At 37.8% G+C, this 24633-nt stretch overlaps 1 protein-coding gene across 1 annotated transcript in view; it reads right to left on the bottom strand.

The window, feature by feature from the left end:
• LOC140244236 (tetraspanin-6-like) overlaps nucleotides 1-20749 on the bottom strand; it is a 55671-nt gene extending 34922 nt beyond the window's left edge. The window contains exon 1 of the mRNA XM_072323871.1: nucleotides 20545-20749. Within this exon, the coding sequence (XP_072179972.1) occupies nucleotides 20545-20625 (81 nt within the window). The 5' untranslated portion in view covers nucleotides 20626-20749. The remainder of the gene's footprint in view (nucleotides 1-20544) is intronic.
• Between the last annotated feature and the right edge of the window lie 3884 nt (nucleotides 20750-24633).

Below are 24633 nucleotides of genomic sequence, written 5' to 3'. Positions count from 1 at the left end.
TTGTCTTCTTTAAAGGGGATGGCTAGTAACTGATCAGTGGGAATCAGTGGGAATGCTGGCGGATGATTGCTCCAATCCTTGTGGGATTCATTTAAGAGTACATTATTGCTATGTGAAAATTATTTGCTTCAGAATGGTCCCATATTCAAGTAATGTGCAGTTAATCGTTAATGATCGCCCCGTCACTGTACAGGCATGCTAACCTGGAAACATTAAACTGCACATTACTTGAATATGAGACCATTCTGAAGCAAATGATTTTCACACAACAATAGATATATAATGTATTCTTAAATGAATCCCACAAGGATTGGAACAATCATCCCCCAGCATTCCCACTGATTCCCACTGATCAGTTACTAGCCATCCCCACATGAATATGTAGACTCTATTGAGAAAGAAAAAAAAGTGCTGGTAACGTGAAACAAAAGTTCCTATAGCACTGTCTACCAATCGTTTTAATAAGAAATGTGATGTGTGAGTTTTCCTCTTCACTGTGTCTCCCTCTAAATGGTTCCTTTTTCCGACATGTTTGTTAAATTTTGAGATCTTACAAATTTCATTTGTAGAGGGAGACAAAATGAAGAAGACTCAGACATCAACCTTCACGCCTCTGCTTTAATCTCTTGCTTTCAAGAAATGTGATGTTTTGAAACACTATACTCACTCATGTGGAAAAAAAAATCCTCAAACTCACAACATGCACCTGATTTTCTTTCTAATATATTGAATGTCATTCCTTTACAAATTCAATCATCCAGGTGAACAGAATAGGTTGATTGGCGAAGAGGCAGAATAAAAACAAGACCGCACATTCCTTTAATAGAAGTCATTGTTTTCACCCAAAATTTAATGTTATACACCATTGTTAGGTGTTTCTTTTTTCATATGATGCCTGTCCGATTACCTTTAAGTCACACATCTATGCAGATAATCAATAAACACATTTTATAGACAGTATCCTACACTCTATGTATATCCATACATAATATGCAGTAAATTCACACAACAAATGGTTGGTCACATGTTGTGAAATTCAAGGAGACCTTTTTCGATCAGTAGAGGCCTATAATGTAAAAGTGACAACAAAGTTGATTTGCATAGTAAAATTAATACATATGGTGTACAGCATGTTTGGTTGTTTGTAATTTTTCCCATCCCATGTTGCTAAATCTGGTAAGCCACCCGCAGACACAAGGTCAATATGAGGAACACTTTTGCTTTAACAAATAGGAAACAAATATAACAAAATTCATAAAATTAGATATTGTTACATGAAAAAAAAAACACAGTAAAAGCTCCTCACTCAGTCCTAACCCTTGGCATCTGCCAGGAAAATGCCATTAAAAATCAACTGTTTGGTATCAATCCTGCATCAGGTGGAAACAACAGGTGACTTGTCTCTTCTCACCAATATATTTGGCAACACTGTCACATCACTTGTGTGCCACACATGCAAGCCAGCCTGCAAAATAAAGCCATAATGAAGCCCCTCCCCCCCCCCCCCCCATGGCGGAACATATCAATTAGTGATGCAGCCCTCACTGTTTGCACATTTATATGACAAATTTCCTAAATACGCACACATTTGAAGGCAGCAGTCGGTTTGCCAAGCTTTCACAATCACACAGGGAAAATACCACAGGCTTATATTCACAGACCTGTGTCAAAATGAAAACTTCATCTACATGTACTGTAAAAGTGGATATTTTCGCGGGACTAATTTTTCGCGCTAGGCCGGGTCAGAAGAGTTTCGCGTGTTTTTAATTCCGCGGAATCAAGACATCACGCACAGGAACGTATGGCAAGCAAAAATATTCGCATGTTTTTATTTTCGCGCTAGTTTCTGGTTGCGCGAAATGCGCGAAAATTTCAACACCGCGAAAATTTCCACTTTTACAGTATACTTTCTCTGATTATTGCAGTAGCCAACACATTGATTCTTTAATTATGTCGTTCCAATAAAAGGCTCAAAGCACTAACCAACTAAATAGGATCAAAGAATTACTTTTTATGTACTTTGTACTTTACAGTTTCAGAAAAAACAAACAAACAAACAAACAAACAAAAAACTCTCTCTAGATGAATCAAAGTGTCTACTATTGTCAGTGAAGAAGCCAGGTCAGGATCAACTCCTTTCTGGTTCTATTCCTCTGTCCTTCTTTCATGGTGCTACAAAGTCATTCACTGTGGCAACTACAACTTACAACTCTTTGTCACTAACATGGCTCCAGGAGTACCTCAGGATTCATGGAATCCCATTTTGGGTGGAGGGATGGGGGGGGGGGGGAGAAATATTTCTATAATGAAGTGAGTGAGGTCACCAGATAATAAATATCAGCTTCTATATTTTCAAAAGACTGTGAAGGATATTATTCTATTCTAATGTCTTTTAAATGCCTTTAACAAGATATGGCCATTCTGTCACTAACAAAAACCAGGGGCAATGCACACAAAATGCAGGGGGAATGTCAGCCACTTTATTCTAATGGGTTGCTGTGTAAACAGGACCACGCTCGGATCGCAGGACCATGCTCGCTTTTAAGCCACCATTTGCGACAGAAATATTAAAAGGGAGTAGCGATGAACCATGAAGGACAGTGATGAGAATCAACTTTTCATATCATTCTGCGCTGGCATCCAATTTAGTTTGTCAACATCAGTGTGTATGCCTCTGGGATTACTGTCTTCATCCTCAAGATGGTTGCAAAAATGGGATGGAGCCATTTCAAGTAGGCACTCACATTGGATGTCAAATGTGGCACAAGAACTCATCAATACTCACGTTTTGTAAACACATTTCTATACAAGGGGACCTGCGGACAATTGTCAAACTTTTCATTTGAACAACCATACTTGCACATTGGATAAATGGGTACAGAATTTATAGTGACTGGGAAGAGGAATAAGAATGTTTTCAAAATTTATAACAAATCACAATGAACATGGATGATGACATGGCAGCTTCACCATACTTCACCATGGGGGCTCAAGGAGGCAGAACAAAACAAGAAAGCATGCATAAATTCTACACACTGTAATGGAAATACAATATTACATTGCAACATTTCAGAAATATGTGAGTCTCCTATGTCATCATCCTCGTTCAGTGTAATTTGTTTTGGGTTTTCAGAGTATACAGAACTGTTCTGCTCTCTCTGCTCAAGGACCTCAACAAATTCCACAAATCTATATACATGGAGCTGTCATTCTATGTAGAACATACTGTGAAATTATGAAAATGGTCTGAACTTCCCCTTTAGGGGATGGCTAGTAACTGATCAGTGGGAATCAGTAGGAATGCTGGGGGATGATTGTTCTAATCCTTGTGGGATTCATTTAAGAGTACATTATATCTATTGTTATGTGGAAATTATTTGCTTCAGAATGGTCTCATATTCAAGTAATGTGCAGTTTCCTGTTAACGATCGCCCTGTCACTTTACTGGCATGCTAACCTGGAAACATTAAACTGCACATTACTTGAATATGAGACCACTCCGAAGCAAATAATTTTCACACAACAATAGACATATAATGTACTCTTAAAGAATCCCACAAGGATTGGAACAATCATCCCCCAGCATTCCCACTGATCAGTTACTAGCCATCCCCTTGAACATGCTACCTGGTATGGAATATTATGACCTAGAAAATGAGTCTCCAAGCTAAAACTATTGTACAATTGACATTCACTACCAAAGCTGTAAGCTTTGGTAGTGATTTACTATTATGCTGTACACATTTCATAGAGTATCACATTCACATTATGCAAAATACTGTGGTATTTCACTGTAAATTTAAAGTGAATCTACTTTGCAGCTCCAGATATATCTTATGTGTGGTCTTTTGAGTGATCAAAATTTTGAGAGTATATATCAGACAAATAAAAATTTTTCCGTAGAGGGGTGTTCTCTGTGACATTATGATGACCAACTTTGTGGGATCACTGCATGCCATTACTAGCAAGTCTAATTTTCCTTGAATCTGGACTTACACATGATTTTGTGAGCTTGGTTAAATTTGTGATTTTGGAGTAAAGTATTATTAATGAACAGTGATACACATGTATGCACTCACGTTTCACTTTCATGTCAGGATCAGAGTTAATACTTTCACACTGCTCTGAATGGTGTTTCAAATTGGCATTTCTAAATGTGTTTGAAAGCATGGTTGTGTTTATCTTTTCCCAAAATGCCACAGAAGCCTTTTGGATTGTGATTCTGCCTCAGAAATTTTTGAAGATAAGAGCATCCTAAAACTGGTGAAGCTTTGAAAATAACACTACATGTAGGCTTACATTACAAATGAAGCTATGATATTCTGTGTGCTACAAAATCAACACAGCTCAGTGGTCAGGGGAAGATTCAGGAATTCCGTAAAGAGGGGGCACCTCTACAAAATCAAAGAGGGGCACATGTACCCCCCATTTTTTCTTTTTATTTCTTTTGTTTTAACAAAAAATAAAAGGGGGCGGTGCGCTCCCCCCTGGATCCACCACTGGTGGTTACAATGCAATTCATTGCCACTGAACTGTGACAAATGAGACCCACTCCTACTCTGTGTACAGGCCTATAAAAAACTGCATTGTGTACTCATTACATAGGAAGGTCACAGATGATCTTTACTTTATATATAAAAAACATATATATTTCCCATTGTGCTCAATTTAAGTATCCACGCTTCAAAAACCTCACGGTCAACAATTAGTAGCAACAAATGGGAGTTAGCTTTGCAAAGACAGGAATTTCATCGATCCCCCACACCTCAGTGTAAGCAGATGTTCGCAAAAACAAGAATGCAAGGTTGAATAAAGATTCTTTATTCCATAAAAATAGAGAATTTTCCTATGAACTGGGAAAAGCTGGTAGGTGAAAGTGTAAAGTATACACAACACATTCAGGGACAATTCTATTCGTTCTCATCATGGGAGTTGCATTTTTAAAAAGCACTTCTGTCGTGTCTGTTGATATCATATCCCATACTGATGCTGAATAACAGAGGCGAAACGTACATGCTGTGAGGACATCCAGACTGTATTGTGTAATCCTGGGATGTCGAGGAAAATGACAGTTCACACCATCAGACAGAATTCTTCAGTCTGGAGCTTTATTTGCTTGTCCTGAAAAATATTTTGCTCTGTAACTATTTGATAAACACTAATGTCTCACTTTAAAGCATTATTCAGGAAAACAAACATTTGGAACACTGCAACATTTCCATATTTCATGATAGTCCTATTGACCTTTATACTAAATCCATGAAGGTAACAACATAAAGAAAAAAAAATTAATGTATTCAGAAGGCCAAACTTTGGATGAAAAAAAAACAAAAACCTATTGTGTATAAAATTTGAAAACTAAACAAACAAACATCTCCCTCACATTGCACCATCCCCCTATTTGGATGCATGCCATTTTATACCAAAACTCATAACAAAACGATACATAAAGAATCATCGTATCAAATAGGGGACAAACCGTTCAGACACTAATTTCGACCGTTCTGGGAAACGTCATATGGATATGTGCAGTTTCCCACTGCGCATGCTGTTATAGCCATGACAGGCATGAGTGACAGCTGTGGGGTCACCTTTTGTGCATGCTCCCATTAAGCCCGCCCAGTTATACCGTTCTATGGTCGCCATACGAATTAAGAATGGCTCCTGAATCAAGTTTTATATTTTTACCTACGGCTGGTCTTAACCTGTTGAACACTAGGGCAGGTGTCTATTGGAAATGTGTGTTACAGCAAAATTAGCTTGTCTGTAACAGGTAAAAAAAGACAACCACTGATTAGCATGGACATTATAACTCTATTACAAATTAGATTATACTGAAAATTGAAAAGAAAAAATCATGATATAAAGAAATACATGTATGAAGCATAGAATGTGATATTTGAACTATTATAAAAGATAGGCCTATATCTGCAAATGGTGTCAACCAGGTGCATTATGCTACACACAGAGAAAAAAGAAGACAATCTAGATCGCAAATCATATATGCATTATGCACACAGATTCCTAAATTACGTGTACTTTGATATCAAAGCTACATCAGGAACACTGGATCTAGATACAGTATCATCCATATCTTCAGCTGTTGCCCTTGACCATCTGAGAATAATCTGCTTCTGACAGTTATCAGATCAACCCAAAATCTGCAGCCAGAGATGAGTCTGGATCCAGCCACATGTAATCTGTTCACAATGCATTCACATAATCCCAACTTTTCAGACTATTTGTTAATCATAGCAAGCATGACAGTCAATGATTTTTGTATGTACCTCCATCACCGAGGTTATAATTATTTGTTTTTCTTCTTTTTTAATCAGCATTGGTTTGTTTGTCTGTATGCAAAATTATGTGTAGGAAATTTTCATTAAAAGTTGATGAAACAAGGAAAGGACGATTACATTTTGGTAGAGCATCATGATTTTATGCAGTGGTCAACTATTCAGTCTATTTTGTGTACTTCAGTTGCATGGACTTGCCCATTGAAATTTAAAATATACAGTGCTAGCTCCTTTCTTCATTTGTGCTGAATTTTTCAATGAATGTTATGACTTGATAGACCTAGATTTCTGCCGACTTGATGGCTTAAACCAGACGGAATCGACTTCAGCTTGAATACAGGTAAACTTTGTTCCATTCTCAAGTGTACACAGCTTTGCAACCCTTAAACCCTCTAAGTTCTATTGACACAGATGAAATTGAAAGGCGAATATATTATTCAAATTTTCCTGTATCTTGTATTTGCGTTCATGGATAAATCTTCATTATCACAAAAAGGAACATATTGTGGTGATAGCTAAACTCTATGTTGAAAACTACTTGCTGTTGTTTTTAAATGGAACTTCAATTCCAAGAAGAGCATCTGCAAACATTGATTCATTGACGGGTTACATGGACTGCTGAACTACCAAAGAGTATAGAAGCTACGCTAAGAGTGTATACTCTCGCGATTTCGCACGCAAACGGGTGTAATACGCCGGCACGCGCCATATGGAGCCCAACAACGGCCATTTTAGTAATAATACCGCGAGCTTCTTAACACGTGAGCCTATGGAGAAAACCTTACCTTCCTTTCATTTTCTTCATTTTAAGGAGAAACACAGCGGTAGAATTGTGTTTCAGGCCTCAAAATATCTGCAGAAGTATATTTTCTGTCGATACGTAAAAAAAAAAATTGGAGAAATTTCATTACTTTTCAATCTGTAGTCCTTCAAAGATTGTATTTGAGCTGACAAACGCCGTCTATCTCTTTCTCTCTCGGGCTACTTTAGCGCAAACTTTGTGGGACTGCATATTGGAAAATGAATGACATTTCTTCAATTGCATTTCATCGTTAGACATGAATGATACTTCTGTATGACACAACGAAGTCCTAATCACATCTTTTCCCCTGTATGCCCCCTAAAAAGGAAGAAAATGAAAGGCAGACAAACATCACTACTATAAAATCAGGGTTATGATCACGTAAAATACGCCCTCTATCGGTATGCCAGCTAATGGCGTCCGTATTTCGCTCATGAGCGTACTACGCGAAATCGCGGATGTATACCCTCTTAGCGTAGCTTCTATTCTCTTTGTGAACTACTTCCATACTGTGAGGAAACGGTGACCCTAAAATGCTGACATTCTGATAGTTTTGCTGTATAACAAGAGCCTAGGAAAGTTGAACAAAATTGAGAGCAAATACCGACTTGGATCTAAACACTTCTTTTTGTTCTTCCCTCTTGCTCTGTTTTCATTTCTCAAGTTCAAATCTATGAACCCATTGTCATGTCTGTACTGGCCAGTGAGAAGATTGTGCAAACAAACACGATTTGAGGTTTGAGTCACACTCACTCTCTCACGGGAGACTCATGGCTGACTCATATTGACTTTCCCACTCCAGCCACAGTAAAATGCTTGAATCTCATCAACTGAAATGCAAATTGGTTACAGAACAGCAGAGGGTGAACCCATACAAATACAATGTAGATAGTAGATGTAAGATGCATGTTGATTCTTGAGCATAGCCTCGGTCAAAACCCACCGTGCTGTGCATGTTTATAGTCCACACGTTTTTGGTGGAGACCATGGTATTCACATTTTTCTGAAAACGTGGGGTGGGAGTGCGTCAACCCGTACTTACACGTTTTGTAGTATGAATCCGTAGCCCAAACGCAGTAAAAGTTCTCCATGTCCTAAAAGTGCCACAAAAATGTCTGCATGCTCCAAAATCTGTAATGAGGTAGTAGTTACTATGGATCCCAAAATTTTGCCCACATTTTTGCAATGTAGACAGCACGCACTTGCATGTACAGTGGGTTGTGACCGAGGCTTAAGCTTGATGAGTATTGTACTGTGATGGGGGCAAGTCACAAAGAGGTACTTCACGATGAAAATTTGGCTACTAGATTGGAAATAAGAACAACATTAACTAAGCAAAAGTCAATTCAAATGGTGTCTCCTTAGTTTGCTACTATCAATATGACATGATTTGGATTAAAAACTAGAAATGTCGCTTTGGCGACTGGTATGCCTCCGCCATAATGCATGATTTTCCCAATAGGTCTAGATAGTACATGTGGACAATGTGTGATTACATTTTCACAAAATTGGCAAAATATTGAAATGACAACTTTGTCACAAATGTGTTGAATGTTCACCTTCCTTGACCTAGGTTTAATTGGATGAATAGGAGAGCATGTATCTAGGGATTTAAGGACTTTAACTTGACTTTGACCCATTCATACATTTAGGCATTGAGTAATTTTCAAGGTACAGGTGTGGAGAAAAAGTGCAATTTCTGAATTGAATAGTAAATTGTTACCATTTTCATCTGGCCCTTGACCCTAAAATTCATAAGATAATCGCTTTCAGGTAAAACATGCATAATATGTACTAAGTTTCAAGATAACTTGAGCCACTTCGAGATATGGAGGAAAAAGTTAGTTCAGCACTTTCTTTGACCTATTGACCTTTGAGGCAAAAAAAGAAGAAAAAAAAACTTTCCAGAGAATTTCTATTAGGTTACACATGCATACACCAAGTGTAAAAAAATAATAACCCTGCTGGCATTGCATAAATATGAGGGAAATAGTAAAATTTTGAAGTGTTGCACTTGACCTTTGACCCCTGACCTTTGACCCCATGAACCCTACATTCTCTAGATAATCACTTCCAGTCAGTACATGTATATACTATGTTCCATGAAGATACCTTGAACAATTTTCCAAGGCACGGAGAAAAAAAAGAAGTTTTGATATTTTTACTTGACCTTTTGACCTTTGACCTTTGACCTCATGACCCAAACTTTCAGCAGAGAATCTTAATTGGGTAATACATGTACACACTACGTTTCAAGAAAATATCTTCAGGCATTCAATAGATATGGCGAAAATAGTGAAATTTCATGTATTTGACCCTTACCTTTTGACCTTTGACCTTTGATCTCATGACGCAAACTTTCACCAGAGAATCTTAATTGGGTAATACATGTATACACTAAGTTTCAAGAAAATATCTTCAGGCATTCAATAGATATGGTGGAAATAGTTAAATTTTATGTATTTGACCTTGACCTTTTGACCTTTGACCTTGAGCATGTGCACCCAAAAGTTGATAGGCACAACTTCACCCCCTAATACACATACATGCCAAGTTTCATTAGGATACCTCGACAGGTTTTGATAGTTACCTTGTCCACAAAATTCATTACGGACGGACGGAAGGACGGACGGACGGACGGACGGACAACCCGAAAACATAATGCCTCCGGCACCACTTCGTGGCGGAGGCGCACCACTTCGTGGCGGAGGCATAAAAAAAAAAACATTGTTACCGTCTAGACTATGAGAATATGTATGAGATGTTTCAATCAGAGTTGTACAACCTCCAAATGATGAATATAATCCCTCAATCATATTCTTTATTTCAGAGGCCGCATTCACACACATTGCATTGTGCTGCAAAAAATTGATTTCATTTGCCACCATTCACACAGGAGTAAACTAAGAAAAAATCACACTGAATCTTCAGACTGCTCAGTCCTGAACAATGACCAGAGCATGACCCCAGGCAACCAGAGAGTTCGGACCTATCATGCTGAGTTGCATTATGGGATTTTTTTGAACGTATTGAATGGTACTGAATTTTGTATGATTCAACTGTCAATCACCTCTAGTTTTTCCCGCAGGCTCATTTCACAATACTGTCTTCTCCCTTTTCCCGCTATTTGAATTTATTTCCTGTTCCTATTTTCTTTTGTTTTAATGATTTACGGACAAAATATGCTAATAACTTACATGTATTTCTGCTTGATGTTGTGTTGATATCATATCCTTTAATTTTAGTTTTCATGCTTTTGGGTAGTGAATTTATTTCCCCACTTCTACATTTTAATTCCTTGCCTGCTCTCCTCCATCTTGCCTTATTCAATCCTACACGTACAAAACTCATTTCCTGTTGTGCAATACTCTCACCTATCCCATTATTGACGCTCAGGTCTGATGTGTATAAATATCATGTATTTTATTCTCATGTATGCTTACATTATCAGTGTTGTTTTAATTTCATTTGTGAGTCTGATGTAAAGGAAATATATCAGCCTTCAAGCTGCTGGATTGTTATATTATATTTGCACAATAAACCATACTGAATTGAACTGAATTTTAAAAATCAATGGTTTGCTTGCTTGTAGTTCACACATGCCACACAGGGCAAATTATTGCAAAAATTTGTTGTTTTTCGATCAGGTATGACTGAGTTTCTTATCACAAAGACAGTGATTTTGTTTATTTAATGCGTCAACACAAGCACACAAAAATTTGGAGTTTTTAAATTACATTGCAAAAATCAATTTTCATAAATATTGATTTCAGGTGTTTACAAATGTGGCTTGTACTGTCTGTGGTAAAAGGTTGTGCCCCTGTATGCCACACATAGACATTTCCATACCTAAGCAGTGACAGGTTAAGATGATATGTGTTCATTCACAGATTCATCATTCATTAGCTGAGACCACCTGCTAAAGACCTGTAGCCAGTAAAGTCATAATTACGGCAAAGCATCAACAGGGGTAGCCAGCAAAGGAAATGGTGAATAACAAAATTAATGGGGATCATCTCTGTAGGGGCATAGGCTGTAACAGCTAAGAGTGAGAAAACTAGGTCATGGCAATTAGTGTCTCAGTATGGTCAAAATCTCACATCAAAAACAGAATTAGGGGCCTATGTACATCTTTTCTCTGACAACTAGGAGATACCTGCACTCTTTTCTCTTTCAATGATATGAGAATAAATGAGGAAAAAATACCACTGATAAAGTGCAGTACTAAGTGTAACCTGCCACACCAGAAGGGCTACTGTAAAATCCTCTCAATGCACTATTTGAAGCCAGTTGCTGTGTCAAAGCTAGGATCCATCACAGTTCTGTGATAACTCCTTGATTAGTTCTTCATAACTATCATGTGAACAACTGAAACTTTGCTTTCTCTAGTCCTAAATAATTGTGTGTAAAAGACATATTGTTAGCAAAAGCAATTAATATAGTGCGTGAGAAAGTTTAGTAAAATGAAAGAAATAGAAAACCAACAATAAAAACTGCTGACACGGCACATTCTTCATTTATTAAAACAAAGACAATCTGATCAGTCCATCATATTTGTATACCATGTGGAATATGTTAAGTAATCCACTGATCAGCTCACTCTATAACTCTTTTGCAACATTTCTACTTTCACTGCACTGCTATTAAAAAAATGTAGGCATGTGGAATCATCTTGTCACACATTTGGAGCAAATTCTTCCAGAGTCTCTTTAAATCAGTGTCCACCCTTTAATCTTAACTTGAGCTTCAAAAAAATACCAATATTGCCCATCATTCTAGGGGGAAAAAAATCAAAGAACTCAAAGTTGGTGACATGATATAGGAATTTGTGCCATAAACTGTATTTATAAACTCTTGTAAAAACGTGTATCTTTTGGCAACTATGCACAGCTGAGGAGACTTCCCATTTTCACACAACCTTGCTCTTTGTAAAAGTGAAACTGGAGGTCAATGGATAAAGGTCATCACGTCAGACAAGGAGAAGGCATAGATGTGGGAAGGGAAAGCGGAAATGGAAGGCTACAGCCCTTGGTAACTTGGCTGGATGAAGATTGAGAATCCATGGGTATATTCCAAGCCTGTGTAGGCTGCAGACTCTTTTGCAGACAGGCTGATGTCAAAAACACTTGCTGCTGGTGAGGGTGATGGTGGAGGAAAGGATGGAAAGTTACCCAAGGATCAGTACATACTGTAAGGGACGTCAAAGCTTAAAAACAAGTGGAGAGAAGGCAACTTGTTGTTGAAACATAAGGCCCCATGTGTAGAATAAGATGAAGAGGCAATATATCAAACTTGACTAAAGATATGAAGCAAGGCCTATGATGCCTCTTGTTCAAGATGAGAGGAAGAGAAGGCAAGGAGAATCTTATTTTCGTTCCTCGTTTAGGACCAGAAGGCAATAAATTTGCTAAATCTCCATGGTGAATTCTTGTCCCATGAATACACGGCACCTACAGTTTTTGTACCAGTGAGAGTTTAAACTAGGTTGCCTTCTCATCTGATCAAGGCAACTAAAATCACACTTATCGAATCACATTTTTGTCATAAGTTCAAGCTTAGAACAGCACACGAGGCATTTCATCAAGTTAAACATTGTTGGAGAAATACTACTGTAGTTATTATCAGTACCTTTTAATAGCAGTGTCTAATATGGATCACTCACATCTTTAAAAGTTCTTCAAGTAGTCTAAATAAACTTGCTAAAAATTGCAGTAAACTCTGCTGATATCATTTTTCTATAATATTGATTATCACTGGTTATCAAGTATTATTCTAACCCTCATCAATATTTTAGTCTCAATATTACTGAAGATTATGGTACTATACATTATGGGCAAGTCATCACTTTAATCTCGGTGGATAGTATTCATTGATTGTACAGCTGTTTTGATTTCCAGCAAGAATTAAAATGCCAGAATATCTCCAAAATCTTTTCAAAATTCCACAAGGAAAACCATGTATTCCAAAACAGTTAGTCAGAGATGGGTTTTGAGTCATCATAAAGCAATCTTCCTCCATTCTTCTGTGAGAAACATGATTTTCCTGGAGTTGTTTCTGGAACGCTGAAGTACAGAGCCCTAGGGTTAAAAAACCTCTCAAGGACAGAGGCACACATTATTGAGATGTCGATGAACATACAGGTATGTTCCTGCTTTTCAGAGTCGTATTCCTGGTATGGAGGATGTGGCTTTGATCTCACCGTTTGTTGAATACATTTCCAGAGATGATACATGAATTTCCTTTAATTATGTGGTTTGTGTTTTTACCATATGGTAAAATCTGCTCTTGTTCCATCCTATTGGTATTTAAAATGTAAATGTGGCACAGGTCTGTATTTCACACTTTACCAGTGGCTGTACCGTCACTGTGGCTGCGTTTATCTAACTTGAGAGAGAGAGAGAGAGAGAGAGAGAATCACATTCCAAAACAGGCTTTGGGCATAAGTTTACGAATGTGGTTTGAACTGCAGTTTTCTAGGTGTCACATTTATGTCATCATCGTATGATTGCAAAGTGTTGTCACTGCACAGCTTAGCTTTATGTCGTTGAACCTGAGAAGTAGAGGTCAACTGCAAACCACCAAACATGCCTTCATCATTCACACACAAATTAAGGGTAGAAAACACAAGTGGTGCACGATTTCTTCACAATCAGAAACAGCTGGAAGTTTGCCTTGGCAGCTCGAAGATATATGCATTTCAAAACGACATTTCGTTTACTCTCAAAAAGGTGATCGTGGTCTTAAATCCATTTCAAATCGCCCTTAGAATGGCATTTCAAATTGGCAATTCTAAACAGGTTTGAAAACATGTAAATGTATTGCATTTACCTACTGCTTGAAAATGCCTCAAATGCATTTAGGATAGTGATTCTGCCTCAATTTTTTTTTATTGCATAAACGCACCCAGTGTCTAACTACAATGCAATCAGAGTATCTGGTATAGTGCAAAAATGAAACTATGAGAAAAATATGACTTGTGATTGTATACATAGGTACGGCAAAAAAAAAAAAAGTCGAATTCTCCTGATGTTCACACATATACATGCAGGAATTGACAGTGACACTTACTGATCAATCAAAGATTACATATCTCTTGGTGAAACATTTGGGTCTGGTCCTGCTTTTTTACAACTAAAACAGCAATGCTAATTTAGATGCATAACGGCAAAATTAATCCTATTTTATTTTCTCATGAAAACTACACATCCCCCTTTTTTTTTTTATCTTGACGTATGCAGTACAGGCTGTATAATATTTATCCACCTGTCTTCTACAGGAGATGTAAAGTGCATTTCATTACGGTAAAAGGTAGGTCCTATCTTTTATTAGGACCTCTTTGTTCTTGGACATCTGAACCATTTCAAAACCAATTTCCATCAAATAAACTTTGAATTCCTCTTAGAATTGTACGCTCTTTCATATTTCATAAGAGGTTTCTGCATTATCTTACCAAAAGTTGGAATCCTGAAGCCCCATCTCAACAAAAACTACACTATCCCTTTAATACATAAAACTTGAACAGTTTTGAACAGACTAAGCAGTTCTGCTGAAACTTCACTGCTGTTTTCTGCTATCATTTCTGCATTCACTGAATCTGCCTATTTGAAAACATTGAAGTCATATTAAAACAACAGCATGGGCTGAAAGTCTATGGACAATATCAATGTCAGAAAGCATCCCCTCCACCACCACCCCCCCCCCCCACAAAAAAAGGAGTAAACGAATTTCAAACTCTCTAACAATTAAAGACAAAACAAAACAAAATCATTGGCACACTGAAACTTCCAAAAGAGATATCCGTCTTACTTTGCAAACTGAATTCATAATGCCTGGTTCAATGTCATGAACAGGATATGGAGTATTCATCCAGCCCATGACCTCTCTTGTATCAGATCATTGCATGACTCACAGTATTTAGATTTAGATGAATGGTTAAGAGATTTTTCTATCTTTCAAATATTCTGATCCACAGCTCCTAAGAATCAATCTGTAATTGCAACTGCTTACTGAAAACTGCATAGGAAGTGAAAGTATTAAAACACACAGCCCTCAGTGGGTTAAAGAAGAGAGCACATGGCCCCTTTTTGAAAAAAGTCTTTCCAGTTTTCTTGAGATTTTCATCAGCAGAATATGATGATATCTGGATTTATTGGGCTTTCATAAAAACTACTATCAGAATACGGTTGTAGTACATGCCCAAGGCTTGTTAAGCCCATCAACACACACATACAGTGTAAGTTGTGGTATGTGAAAAAAAAAGGAACAAAAATGACTGATAGTAATGATAGCACTTTGAATAAAGGGATGATAATCACACAGATTGATTTTAACAGCAAAGAATAAATGAATATGCCAGGTATACATGTACACTGTAAGCAATTAAAATGAAAGCCAGCTTTGAATGTCAACGCTAAGTATATTAGACAACCTCCAGTCTAATATCCGATACCCCGTTTAGAGTTCCCCTGTCTAGGAAGACATCTGGAGGACAAGCTAGATGAAAATTAGCCACTTTTCTATACAAACTCAGTGGGTGGTAAGAGAGAACCCCCCCCCCCTTGCTTTGTTTTCCAGCTACACAAAACCACTGAGAACACTCTTGCAAGTTTGTGTAGATTGTGAATATTTTCACCTTGTCTTTGTGCATTATGATTTGAAGTCAAATTAAACACTAAACAGTCCGAATAATAGCACTTCTGTGAAATCACAGTCATGATGTACATGAAAGTTGGTTTCATGATATCTTGTCCTACAACAGTTGCTCCCATGAAATATTTGCTCAATAAAACAAACATAAAACCAACTCACAAACATACAGCTGTAGCCCTAACCTTAATCCTCACATTAAACAAAGCCTGAACCCCATCACAACCCTAACCCTAAGTCCTTGTAGAAACATAAAGATCTTAGCAATGGTTGCAGGAACAAATATCATACCACCATTAAAGTTATTTCTTTAATCTATAGGAAACTGGCCTAATTTTGTCCAGAACAATCTTTCAACACACACACACACACTCATACAATCCTGCAGACTCAAAGAAATAGGTTACATTAGTATGCATTCTGTCACAAAATGCTGACCACAAATTACAAATGTAGGGCAGGAAGTGACTTGTTCTAACTCAGGGAATTATTTTCCTGGTATTGCATCACAATTTGCTATGCATTTTTCATTCCACTGCAACACCATTAAGACCTTGGCTACACATCTATAGGTGCCTATTTTCTTTGGTGAGGCAGTTTTCTTCCAGATAGAAGTGTACAGGATACCATTTGAAATTTTATTTCTCAGCTTAAATTGCTAATCAAATCTGAATTTGAAAATTATGCCCTGTACCTCCATAGCCTGTCTTAATTAACTTGACAGTCCAATTCACTTCACTTTAAAATTCATTTCATTTTTCAACAGAACACATATTAAAAAGGTATAAAAATGAGATGACATTACATCAAAATCAACTGGAACATCATTATTCTTTTAAAACAAATATGCTTTAATACTAGTATAACAATGAAAGTCAGTTTAAAACATATTCAGTGAAAATGGAGGGAACCACCAACAAGTAGTGCTGGTAATGTGCAGGTCCCTTTAAAGAAAACCCAAGTCAATGAACAAGGCATTAATTTACACGTATAGATACACACGTTATCAAACCAACAACTCATGAAAGCAAATTCAAGGCAAGACATGGGACAGTGTAATTTTTATTTGTTCCATTTCACATGAACCCAACATGAAGGAAAAATAAAGGAAAAGTTTTGCAAATTTATCTTTTTCTGCTGATAACTCAAAATTTAATCACAACTTCCAGTGTTCATGCGTTCCGTTGTTGCTGTTGTTTTTTTTTTCAGTTCATTTTTGTTTTTTGTTTTGTTTTGCATTTGTGTGTGTGGGGAAGTCCTCCTGTGCCAGATGCTAAACAGATGGCCAGAATTTCAGTTGAACCATACCATGACAGCACCTCTCCATAGAGTATAGAAATTCAAGGCTAACATGTTTTCAGCTAAACTTTGCTTTGCCAAGTCTACTCAAATTCTTAATTGCTTGCTGCATACATGAATAAATCAGATTAAAGACTCTACACTGCTTTCCTACTGTAATTGTTTTACCGAAATATGATCTAATCAAATTTGTCTTTGAATAACTATTCTCAACATACAAATGGTGCTATATACATGTAAATTCTATTCATTATTACCATCATCATACATACCTGTACATGTATAACTGAGTCATTATAGCAACTGATTGACAAATTGCCCTACATCGACGTAAATAAGCACTGAATTGATCAGTGCTTTTTAGTAGTAGCCATGATAAAAAATCATGGGCGTACATACTCGAGCAGGATTCGAACCTACATTATACTTGATTTTAAATACATGATATGTACCTGGTTAATTCACTCAAGCGTATGGCATAGTTGCCTGGTTGATACCATTTGCTGACTATTGCTAGTCACCTGGGGCGAACCATGAGAAGTCGGCATCATTCGCTGGTTTTCTTGTGCAATGGTGCAATGTATGTGTTTCCTACAAATACTTACACACACAAACAAAAACAAAATGATGGGCCATGATGCATTCAGACATCACTTTTCATGGCTTCATACTTTTTTCAAGTTGCACAATATTGCACAAGTCATGTCCAAGGCTCACTTGGGAAAGTTAAGAACAGATGGATATAAAGTGAAATAGTTTTAACGCAACTTGTCAACTGATCCAGACAAACTGAAAAAAATAAATATATTTCAACAAATATCTACTTCAGGTAAACATTGACACAATACCACAGTACATTATACAATCTCTTTCCTTTTTGTCTACTCATTGTATTCATTTGAACTATGAATAATCTATTAAAAAAAAAATGACCTACAAAAGTACAATTGTATCAGTTGTTTGTGTGGTATGCAGAGTACATTACATATCAATTGCATTATGCTCTCCTATGGTAGCATCTTTAATAGTAATTTTTCAAAATTGATATCATTATCTACAAGAAGAAAAAAAAAAATCAGTGTACGAATAAATCAATGAATGAAGAAAGGGATGAATAAACATTGATAAAAAGTCAGAGCCACAAAAAGTGATTTCCGATTCTACCTTATAATACAGTTGTACACATAAATGTATCTCAGAAGTGCCAAATTAATTGGTTGGTTACCTCCCGTTCGGGGCTAGTCTTAGGTCTCTCAGCAGGAAAAGTACTTTCAGATTTACAAATAACAAACAGCATTCATGTCACTACAAACTTTGACTACGGACCAAAACAGTCAATCAGGGTGCTGTGTACAAAACCCCTTGCACACTTGTCTGGAGCAACTAGGCAACTGGCACTCACAGTACGGCAAGTACAATGTTTTATATTATCCAAATGGGCACTATGGGGCCCTTGTCCACATGCCTGTATGGGCAAGTAAAAGAAACGCCATCAGTGCAAATACAGGCTCTGTACTGTATGCCTACACAACTTTGAGTTTTAGGTGTTCCAGGGGGCTGTCCTCATGGTTGACTGGCTCCTTTCATGTTCAATACTTCAGACACACTGGATACAATGTACCTTAGACAAGAATAATCCTTTCATTAAAGCGATTACAAACACTGTACTTGTACATCATCATGCCTGGCTTTCCAGATGAGTGCACATTAGGGTAAGGAAATGCAGTGCTTAAAAAAAAAAGGGGAAAAAAAAGACACCTTGGAGATTGCATATAGGGCCCTATTCTCCGAAAAATGACACTGAGCATGTATAATACTGTAGGGCCTACAGTCCACACAAAGTTACAGGCATGCTCTCTACACTTTTTACAGGGTTCTGTAATTGTACAGCAGCCATGATAAAATTGAAGTTAAGCTAACAAGGATAGGGCGGTAGAGTGACATGGAAAAAATCAGTGGGGGAATAAGGAAGTCTTTCCAGTTTGTATCCAGTGCTTGCCAAAAAGGCTTCCATGTCATATTTTTGGTTTCACGACATTTGCTCCTGCAAGATCTCAAACAAGGCAAGTGCTTGAGTGAAATGCAGGGCTGGGGGGAGGGGGGGGGGGGTTGCACACATGATATAAGAATACATAGGGTGTAACCACTTTGGGCCCCCAACTTTTTTACCCGGAAGTAGCATAAGAACCTTGCACTGAAGACCCTTATCATTACCATTATTATTTTATTTTTATTTTTTATTTATTTTATTATATATATTTTTTTTTTTGTGGGGGGGGGGGGGGGGGCGGGCTTGTAAGTTGATGAAACCTGGACGTGGCACCAGAAATATATACACTGGGCTCCCCCCACTTTTGAAAACGTGGCACCAGCCATGAAATGCAGTAGCTTCCAGTGGCCTACCAATACCATTTGGAAAATATGACATTTTGATGCATCATTACAACAGAATCTGTAAAGTCAAACATAAACAGTTGTATCAAACAAGAGGAGAACAAGAAGAAGCCTCCCTGTCTTTTTTTTCTTCTCTCTCTCTCTCGACATGAGCAACAACACAATACAGAGCAATATGATTCCATGACATAGTCTCCGTGAAACATATACCCGAAGACAAGATTGGCCTTGTCCTCCTGCACAGAACCGTGAATGATCACCTCAAAACCTTGACCAAAAGATCAGTCTGTATCTTGTCGTCGGGGTTATGTTCCGTGCGGAGACTACATTTGGGTTCACGGCATCACCTCCCAGGGGCGGATCCAGGAATTCTGTACAGAGGGGGCACCTTTACAAAATTAAAGGGGGTGGCACGCACCCCTCCCCTATTTTTTTGTTTTGTTTTGTTTTTACAAAAAACAAGGGGGGCGCGCGCCCGGTGCGGTCCTCCCTGGATTCGCCACTGCCTCCTTTACTACTGTCTGAGGAGAGCAGAAAATTACCCCCTCAAAAAAAAAAAAAAATTAAAACCCTCCTCCAGACGACAGATTTTTCTGTCCAATATCCTCTTGGCCCAAGATGTTATTCAAAACCACCCTTGATTTTACAGGTACCGTTCCATAATATTCACGTACATTTTGTTTTAGAAAATTACACACCCAGTTTTTTACTACAGCCTACAGGATTACGTCATTCTACTCTGTCCAATTATGCATAAGGTTATAGAAATATTAGCAAAATTTAATGACTTTTACTAGACGGTCTAGTTTTACTATCTGCCTCATTTCACTCCTGATGACAATACACATTGCCATTAAAAAGACCTGTTGAAAGTTGTACTTTATTTTTTATGCTGTCTCTGTAAAAAAAAAAAAAAAGTAGCAATGAGGGTACCATGAGTAGCCTGTTGTTTAGAACTCTGACAGGTTACGAGTGCAGTGTCATTAAATATAATCTAACGATGTTAGATCTAACCATTAACGTTGGCTATCATAAAGTGACGAACAGATACGATCCGTCCATAGATACAATCACAGTAGGCAGTCAACCAATGTAGAGAAAACTCACCCAAAATATGATGTTGAAAACCGTAAGAAGGATTTTCACACAAGCCATCGCAGCTGTTGTTTGAAACCTCTTGGGTGGCATTTTGAATAACTTTCACCTCTCAATCCACAAGATAAATGCTAACTTTCAGGTCTGCAGATTGAAAACACAACTTCCAGATGGTAGGTATTTCTGCGGTTCTCCCCTCGTTCAGCAACAGAGAATTTGATGATGACACGAAATCCGTCTACCCGATCGGACCTACCTACGTACGTCTCTCTGCTCTAACCTTAATAGCACTGGCTGCGCTGGTGGTTACGGAGCTGCGGAGTACAGTGATCAGTGCACGCCCGCCCGTAAACACTGCGCGTATTTCAACGACACGAACCCTTTCGTTTGCCGGATGAGCTGCTGCAGCATGTGGCCACACCACCGAACTCGTACACTGCGGTTTCAGCACAAAACAGGCTGCTCGCGCTCGCAGGGGGATGGGCAGTCGCAGTCGTCAGCCTCGGGGAGATTCGGGGTACACAACCGGTGGCGAGACGTGCGGTTGGTTTGCATCAGCGGGCGGCGCATGCAAAAACAGTTTTGTGCTAATTATTCTGTATCGCATTGACTCAGTAGCATCGTCAATATTGCCAGTCCTGCTATTGCTAATTCTAAGTGCGCTAAATCAATAATTGGACACAGTAGACCGCCAGCGGAACGTTTTCAAATGTGTGTGTGTGTGTGTGTGTGTGTGGGGGGGGGGGGCACTTCCGGGTTTTATGAGCTAACAAGCAAAAAAAAAGTTCAGACAAGTTGTTAGTTTTGGTTAAATTCATGACGAATTGTGCAGTTGAAGAGTTTTATCACAAAGCGAGCTACTCGATTCTTGTTAAGTTGAGAAATTTGTGACTAGAGCTGCTAAAAAACCCCAAATAAAATAATAAAAAAATATAGGATTTTTCAATCATAACTTCTTGAATATTCCTTGTTATGTTACAAGTGAGGTATCATCAGAAAGGTTTTATTTTTGCTTTATCTTCTTCTTCTTCTTCTTCTTTTTCTTCTTCTTCTTCTTCTTCTGGTTAAGTCTGCCTCCTTCAATAGGCTGAAGATTCTTGCAGACTACATTATTTACATTATGATATAGTTTACTTACAGATATTTACAAGCACATAACAAATTTGAAGAAAATGACTAGCCGCTGTGATCAACCGTTAGTCGGATTCGGAATGATCCCACAGCTAGATGGCGCTGAAACAATTTCCGACAACTGGGAAGTCCAGCTCCTTACAGTTCTTGGAAAGAACTGTAAGTACATTTTAAACCATATACTGTAACTATATACTGTAAGTATATACTAGTATATGCTGTAAGTATATGAAGAGTTTGTTCGCAAAAATCGATAAGTCCATTTTTTAAGATTTTGAAGTACGGTCTCTGTCATGAAGTACAAAGTAATACCTTTTAAATGATATATTGGTCACTACATATAAAGGTACATTTTTGAAGTTATGGTCAAAAGAAGCAAAAATTTTCTTATTATTCTCTTTATTTTTCTTGACCTTTAATCGCAAATATCTCCATTTGGCAAATATGGACTTATCAGTTTTTGCAAACAAACTCTTCATATACTGCAAGGGCGGATCCAGGGAGGACAGCAACCAGCAACCGGCGCACCACCCCCCCCCCCCCTTTATTTTTTGTTGAAACAAAAGGAGGGGTGCGTGCGCCCCCCCCCTTTATTTTTGTAAACACGCCCCCTCTTTACGGAATTCCTGGATCCGCCCCTGTACTGTAACTGTATACTGTAAGTTTATTTTAAGTATGTCCATCTGATGATCAATGGCATTCAGCCCATTTTGCACTGAAACTCTTCAGTTATTACTGGATAAGAAGGCCAAATTGATCAGTTTGTGATGTCACAGTACTGGAACAATAGATTGTATCAAGAAATTGAGAATTCCTCAAAACTTGGTTTGTCTGGGGTTTTTTTTCATGAAAAGTGCATATCCCTTCTACTTGTTACTGACGTAATTATGCTGATACAATTTCCATAGTCTGTTCTCTGATGGATGGGCCTCAAGTGCTCTTTCCTGATACCAAAACCAAAAACAAAACCAAAAGTTTATAACTTCAGAATGGATCATTAAATTTTGCTCAAAATTTGCTGATGCATTAAAATGATATTTTCTATTATGCATTCACTAAATCCACATTATGCATGTACAAATTTGAGGTACATTCCCATCTAAGGAAGATTAGAATATTTAATGTTTTCACAAAACAATGTCAATAGTAGACAACGATTTTGTCATCATCGGACCACTCTTCCATGTCTGCACCTTAAATCCTATTTAAAGAATAGAAATACAAGAGTATTTTTTATTGATGAACTGCACTACCCTATCAGTTTAAGTACTAAGAGATAATGGTAGCGAATCCAGAGGAGGGCGCACAGGGCGCACACCCCTCTTTACTTTTTGTGAAAACAAAACAAATAAAAAGAAAAAATGGGAGGGGCATGCCCCCCCCCCCCCCCCCCCCCCCCCCCCGTTTAATTTTGTAAAGGCACCTACCCTTTACGGATTTCCTGGATCTGCCCCTGGTGATGTTTGTTATATTTATAAGAAAATGATACAAGGTTTGTAAATCCAAAGCTTCATTGATCCAAGAATGAAATGGTGAGTACTAATGAACCTTCAGAATTAAGAACCTCATGTCAATTTTGGATGAACAAACCTTTGGAATAACAAACTTTGTTCATTTTCGAATTAGCAAACCCTAGGAATAACAAACCTTATTTCATTTTCAGATTAATTAACAAACCTTCAGATTAATGAATTGAATTCCAAGCACAATTCCACATCTTATTCAAGTTTCATGACTGTAGTAAATAGAATGCACTAAAACAAACAAAATGTTAAAAGTTCCATCAAAACTGGATATTAGATTAGAAAGTTAGATAGTTCCTAAGTTTTATACAATTTCACACAAAAAAGTGGTACAAGTATTAAGAGTGGTGACTATCCTCTTAAGTAGGATGATGATTGCTTGGCCTCTTTATCCTCACAATCATTTGCAGTATACTCCCAAATCTCAACTGAATTGTCCTCTTTCACCCTCTCTCTCTCTCTTTCTCTGTTTCTCTTGTAATCTCTTACCCTTTCTCTTGACATGCAATCAAAAAGAAAAACTTGTGTCCATTGGTTCCAATTTTTTTTTTTTTTTGTCACAGTTGAAGTATTAGAAATGATGCCTTTTTTAAGGGGGGCAAGGGTGGAAGTTTATGATTTATTGACAGTTTTAATGACATGGAAAGTAGTGAATTCATGACATAACTATCTTAATGGCTAATTCAGGTTATCTGCACATGTCTTTACAGCATACCATTTCTCTCATAACATCAGACAACTGATACAAAAATCAAGGAAGTCGGTGAGTTCATTGATGAAAACTATGCAATCACACAAAATCAAACATGAACCTCAGACACACATACAGCCATAAATTGGACACCAAAAACAACCTCACACAATACATACAGAGGCAGATCCAGGAATTCCGTAAAGAGGGGGCGCCTTCACAAAATTACAGGGGGAGGGGTGCATGTACCCCCTATTTTTTCTTTTTATTTCTTTAGTGTTGGCAAAAAATAAAGGGGGAGAGGCGCAAGACTGGTGCGCTCCCCCTGGATCCGCCACCGACATACAACCACACAAAACCACAAACGGTTCTAATTTGTGCATGAGCAGAAAAGGGTTTTTAAATTCACTGAGATTGACATACATGTACGATAATTGACTTTCTCCATTCTTCTCTCTCTTCAAGCTTGACCGTACCTTCTTTGGTCAATCAATCTACTGACCATTGTCTGATTACAGTCACCCATGATTGTGTGACCCAACCCACATCAAAAACCCCATACCATGTCATATTGCCCCATTTTTTGGTATTGCATTTAGCCTTATCCTACTAAAAAGCTAAAGCGTGCCAGTGTTTGGCACTGCATTAAGCTGTAACCTACTAAACTATAAGCCTTTTATCATATTTAACCATTAGACAGACTCACTCAGGCAAAAACAAAACAACACAAAACAAAATGAAACAAAACAAAACAAA

This window comes from Diadema setosum, chromosome 21 (genome assembly GCF_964275005.1).
Source record: "Diadema setosum chromosome 21, eeDiaSeto1, whole genome shotgun sequence".
In the NCBI taxonomy this organism is placed as follows: Eukaryota; Metazoa; Echinodermata; class Echinoidea; order Diadematoida; family Diadematidae; genus Diadema; species Diadema setosum.
Note: the sequence above shows the minus strand (reverse complement) of the source record. Positions and strands in the feature narration are given on the sequence as shown.